The following is a 5650-nucleotide window of genomic DNA, read 5'->3' on the forward strand; positions in this document are numbered from 1 at the left end:
CAGGTTTTGATTTTTTTTTTAATTCTAGGCATTGTTAGCTCCTCAGAGGTGTACATCCTAAATTGAACAGGATTAAAAGAAATAGCTAATCGTAGACCTTTCATTGGCAATAATTGTAATAATACTGTTTTGCGATGCATTGTCAATTGTTTTTTTCTTTGCCCTGGCATTGTCAGTTTGTATTTGACTAATAATAATGTATCACGTCAATAAGTAAAAACTACATGTATCACACAATATCACGCAAATTAGTACAACACAAATGTCAGTACTCTCACAGTAATAAATAAATAAACAAAACCTAGTGAAAAATTGGCACATCAAATGAAGACCACACAAAAGAGTTTATCTGATAATTTTGATTGGAAATTGGTGTAGGTATTTTTTTTTTCATATACACAAAGTTTTAATACACTAATTTTTATTAATCTAACTTTTTTTTTTATTTTAAGGAGTTCTCAGTATATGCCACATGTTTGATTATATTAAGGCGAATTAGATATTTACATAATAATTTATTTAAATGAAGTAGACTCGGATATGAGTCGTTTCCTCACTTTTGTTGTATTTGTTTACAATAATTGTTGAATAATGAAAAATAAAAATATTAAAAATGGACAAACTTACTATCTTCCTTTGTCTCCTTTATGTTTTCGAAGGTAAGAACATAGATTTGCATTGTGTGTGTTAAAATACTGGTTATTTTACTGATGGTAAGCCTGTTATGGTTTTTGGCTTCTAGAAATTTGGGTTTCGATGTTGCTTGATTGTTGTATTGTGTGTAAAACAATCGTTATATTCATATTGCTGTTTGATAATGCTGCTAGTAGAACATTTCTTATCCCCTTCTTTATCATCCAATCGGAATCATTTTGTTCCCTTGTCATTAATAAGTATACATTTTGAAATTGTTCAAACCCGTGGATCTTATTTCATTTTTTTGCATTTCTTGTTTATACTTTCTATGAGGATTCAGACCATAGATATAAAAAAATGTGGTATGATTGACAATAAGACATTTCTTCATTCAAGTCACACATTTTAAAAGAAAAACCATGCATGTTTTATTGAAAACATATCTTTGTTCACTTTAATTGACATTATCTTGGAGTTTGGTCGTTTCTGTTGAAGTACCTTCGAATCCAGAAAGGCAACTGATTATGACCAACCAAATTTATGATCAGTTGTGTATGTTAAACAGATTTGTTTCAGTTAAATCGAATGATGATAATTGAACGTTGGTATACTAATATTGCCTTATTTATAAAATTGTTATACAATGTGGATTTTGTTTGCTGCTACTTATTCGTTATCAAAATTGACTTTAGTTATTGTTTGTTTTCAATTTTCTGTTTTAAACAGATTTAGAAACAAATTATGACTAATTTTCGATTGAAATAAAGACCAGCAGTACTTTCAGCGGACAAAATGCGCGTCTGGCGTATTAAATTTCAAATCTGGTACCGGTTGTTAGCTATTATTCGTGTGTTTCCCTGTCCTATATGTTCTCCCATTTATTTGTTTAGTCATGTCATGAAAGTTGTCATTTTTGATGTTATATTTAACATTGCCATAAAAGCGGGAGGTTTGGCATGCCACCAAACCAGGCTCAACCCAACATGTTTTTAAAAAAATGTCCTGTACCAAGTCAGGAATATGGCCATTATAATATTAAAGTTCGTTTCTCTGTTTGTTACAATTTAATGTTGCGTTTCTGTTGTGTCGTAGTTTCCCTCTTATATTTGATGTGTTTCTCTCAGTTTCAGTTTGTAACCCGGATTTGTTTTTTTGTCTCAATCGATTTATGAGTTTCGAACAGCGGTATACTACTGTTGCCTTTATTCAGCATCAGTTGAAACATTAAAAATTCTTAAATAGAAAAGATCTGTTAATTATTGAAAGATTCTGATTATTTTAATTGATATACGATAAATGACGTAGGAGTAGGTCAATTCTGAAATCATGAATAAATATTAAACAGTTCTATGTAGAATGATAGCATTTTGTTTTTTATACTGACTTTGTCAGCTATAACATCATGCGAGCCTGCTAGGGCCAGCGTAGTTCAAATAAGTATGCCGTCTAGAAAGGCTATTTTTGATATTGCTGTTATCTATTTCTCACTATTAAAAGTAAAATAACAAATTCTGAACTCCAAGCAATTACATCAAACGAATGGAAAACAACTCTCATATTCCTGACGTTCATTTTTTTTTCTTCATCAAAAAGCCGTACAAAAACGGCATAATTATTTGGTCTAGGGCCATTAATTATTCTGTTTCTCGGCAATTTGTACATTTACACTTTGATATTACTACCTAATGTTTGAAAGATTATGAAAACGACTTGAAATTCGAAAATTTAGGCTTAACAGTGCAGCGACGTCGCGTCCTCAAGTTCATCAGCGTCAATTTATTAATGAAATGCAAGTGACGTCATTCAACAACTATCCCAACGTATTTTACACGTAAACGTAGTTTTACTATATATGTCATTATATACTTTATATTCCAAACCAATAAACCTACAGTTATGACAAATTGCCGATAATAAGAAATATTAAACATGAAGTAAAAACATCTTTTTTAGGTTACGCAACTTTATGTTATGTATGCAATTCTGACGAATTTCCGGAAGCATGTGCAGTCCACATTGATATGAGGACAAAACCGATAATACAACACATTCAAGATTGTAAAGGGAGCTGCTTTGTAGGAGCGATGGCTGATAAGACAAACGAAGGTTAGCATCATGTTGACTATATTGCATGTTTGTTTTCCAGGAAATCCATTTACAAATGAGTCACAAGGGTGAACTTTTTAGGTGCAAATGCAACGTCTAATAAACCCTAGTTAAATGGTCAAATTTAATTGTTTTGTACAGTTTTCGGACTTACATGTACCTGCTATATTCTCGTATTATAGTAGTAGCAAAATATGCAAATTAACACTGACTTAATGCTAATTTGAATAAGCAACTTAAAAGTCATGGTAATGTTTCTTTATCCAAAACAAATAGTGTTGAAGATGGATCTGTCAAATAGAATTGATATTAATTTGAAGACTTCAGGTATAATTTATTTAGGTTATGTATGTCAAGTATACTTTATACTTTAGGCAAGGCTAGATTATAAGTCTGCATGGTACCTTTGACAACTGAACAGGCATTTTTAATTTGTTAAAACTTATGCACAAACAGTTACGTCCTGATACTGTTACAACATTGAATCTTCCTTCAAGAAATGTTAAATCAAATTATAGCCTGTTCACAGATTCGCAATAATAATTGCACGCTTTTCTGAATTTGCAGATGAGTAATGGAATACATGTAAGACAACGTAGATTGAGTGTATTAACTTACTTCGCCAAAATCGTAAAAAGCATGTGATATGATAACGGTATTTGTCTTATAGCCATTTACCTAGGTATCTCCCTTACTTTAATGTAGTTGGTTTATAGCGACCGGATATTTTGGTTTTTTTTGTTGAACAGGGATCAAACAGAAGACTTCAATCGATCGGACGTCGTTTTGTAATATATGCCACATTGGACGTCGTTTAGAGGGTTAGATCTGATTTGAGAACTTTTCATTAGAAGTTGATTTACGAAACTGACGTATGAAGAGACCTGAGCGTCATTTTGAGTCTTAATTATATATTCCGTATTTATTATATATCTGAAATATTTATCACTTTTAAAGATTAACCTTGATTATCAACATTTCCCGTTTTTTTTGACATTTCGAATCAATTCATTTTCATGATTGGAAACCTTCCTAGTTATTTTTTTTTTGTACAGTTTATATTGTTTTATTTTTCAGCTCATCTTCGAAAGTGTAGCAATGACCTAACTGGATGTGATAAAAAAGACAGCGGATTTATTTGCCAGTGTTCAACTGATTATTGTAACCAAAACTTGCTCACTTGTCATCAACGGAGTAACTGTTCACAAGAACTATTTCCGATATTCTAACAAACTAAACAAAAATATTTTGTAATATACTATATATGTTTTTCTATTATATGTTAATAAATATTAAATTAAAAATAAAAGCAGCATCCTTTATTATGAAATACATTAATCAGACAGTCTCTTGTAGTAATTTGGCATTTAAAATCTCAATTCCCATGTATTAAATTAAGCTTTAGGTCTTTTGTTTGTATTGGTTTGGTTCCTGACAATAATTCGAGAACCACTCAGTTTTAAATTTGAACACAATGTCAAAAACAATACAGGTCGGATAAATTTCATTTTTGACGATTTTTGCATAAACCATTTATGAGCTCTTTTTTCCTTCATTATTTGTAAGACAGAAACGTGTTTTTTGTTTGTTTCTGTGTAATAGTAAATTTGTCATTTTACAGAATAAGAGAGCAGTAGCGTTCTGCTGTTTAAAAGTCATATATCGGTTAAGCGAGAGAAAAAATCCAGGCCACAAATTAAAAACCGAAGGAAACAACCAACAATAAGGCGAAAATAACGGAATAACAGAAACACTGAACTGCTACAAACCGAAACACTAACAAGCATAGAAACGCACTATTTGATAACAACTGCTTTCTTGATTTTAACATAATGTTATGAGCAAAAAATAGCTCAATTTAGAATTTTGAGAAAGACAAATTGCGGGTTTGGGTATCTTTCATCAGATGATACCCGAATTATTGTTTATTTGTGGATGTTTGTACTTTTCAGTCTTTTTTACGGAAATGTTGTTAACCGTGCCCAGAAATTTAGAAATGATCCATGTAAACTTGTCGCTCCTTTAAATAAACTTATTCTAAAAGGTAACCTATTCAACACTGTAATAAGATCATTGAATATTGTTTTTATTGGTATAAATTTGATTTTGTTATCAGTAAATTAAAAGCTAACTAAATATTCCTAGTATGTTATATGTATATACATATTCATGGATCTAGAATCTGTCGATACCTGTAACTTGGCATTGCACAAGGTCATGTTTTTCTCTGGCTGTTTATGACGTCTTTACACTAAATCCATTGGATGTGTACGGATTGATAGTTTAGTCTTAGTTGCATGATTTTTTATTAGTTGTTAGTGGCTTTGAACTAGCTGTAAGATAACTGCGAGTACTCTCATATCTGCTCATTGTGTCTTTTTGTGTCGGGATGTATAAGTACCGGGCCACGTCCACTTGTATTTTTGTCCATCTGATGAGTTAAGCCTTTTTCAACTGATTTTTATAGTTCGTTCTTATGTTGTACTGTTATACCACTGTCCCAGGTTAGGGGGAGGGTTGGGATCCCGCTAACATGTTTAACCGCGCCACATTATTTATGTATGTGCCTGTCCAAAGTCAGGAGCCTGTAATTCAGTGGTTGTCGGTTGTTTATGTGTTACATATTTGTTTTTCGTTCCTTTTTTTTTACATAAATAAGGCCGTTATAGTTTTCTCGTTTGAATTGTTTTACATTGTCTTATCGGGGCCTTTTATAGCTGACTATGCGGTATGGGCTTTGCTCATTGTTGAAGGCCGTACGGTGACCTATAGTTGTTAATGTCTGTGTCATTTTGGTCTTTTGTGGATAGTTATCTCATTGGCAATCATACCACATCTTCTTTTTTATATTTTAACTTTTTTATTCGAGCGTCTTTGATAAGTCATTTGTAGACGAAACGAGCGTCTG

At 31.8% G+C, this 5650-nt stretch overlaps 1 protein-coding gene across 1 annotated transcript; it reads left to right on the forward strand.

Annotated features, from left to right (window-relative positions):
* Positions 1 to 568: 568 nt before the first annotated feature.
* LOC143075783 (uncharacterized) lies at positions 569 to 4051 on the forward strand. The gene is made up of 3 exons (XM_076251376.1): positions 569 to 659; positions 2590 to 2742; positions 3820 to 4051. Exons 1-3 carry the CDS (start codon positions 614 to 616, stop codon positions 3969 to 3971), a joined length of 351 nt encoding a protein of 116 aa, XP_076107491.1. The 5' UTR covers positions 569 to 613; the 3' UTR covers positions 3972 to 4051.
* Positions 4052 to 5650: the final 1599 nt, after the last annotated feature.

The sequence above is a fragment of the Mytilus galloprovincialis genome, chromosome 1 (assembly GCF_965363235.1).
Source record: "Mytilus galloprovincialis chromosome 1, xbMytGall1.hap1.1, whole genome shotgun sequence".
Lineage (NCBI taxonomy): Eukaryota > Metazoa > Mollusca > Bivalvia > Mytilida > Mytilidae > Mytilus > Mytilus galloprovincialis.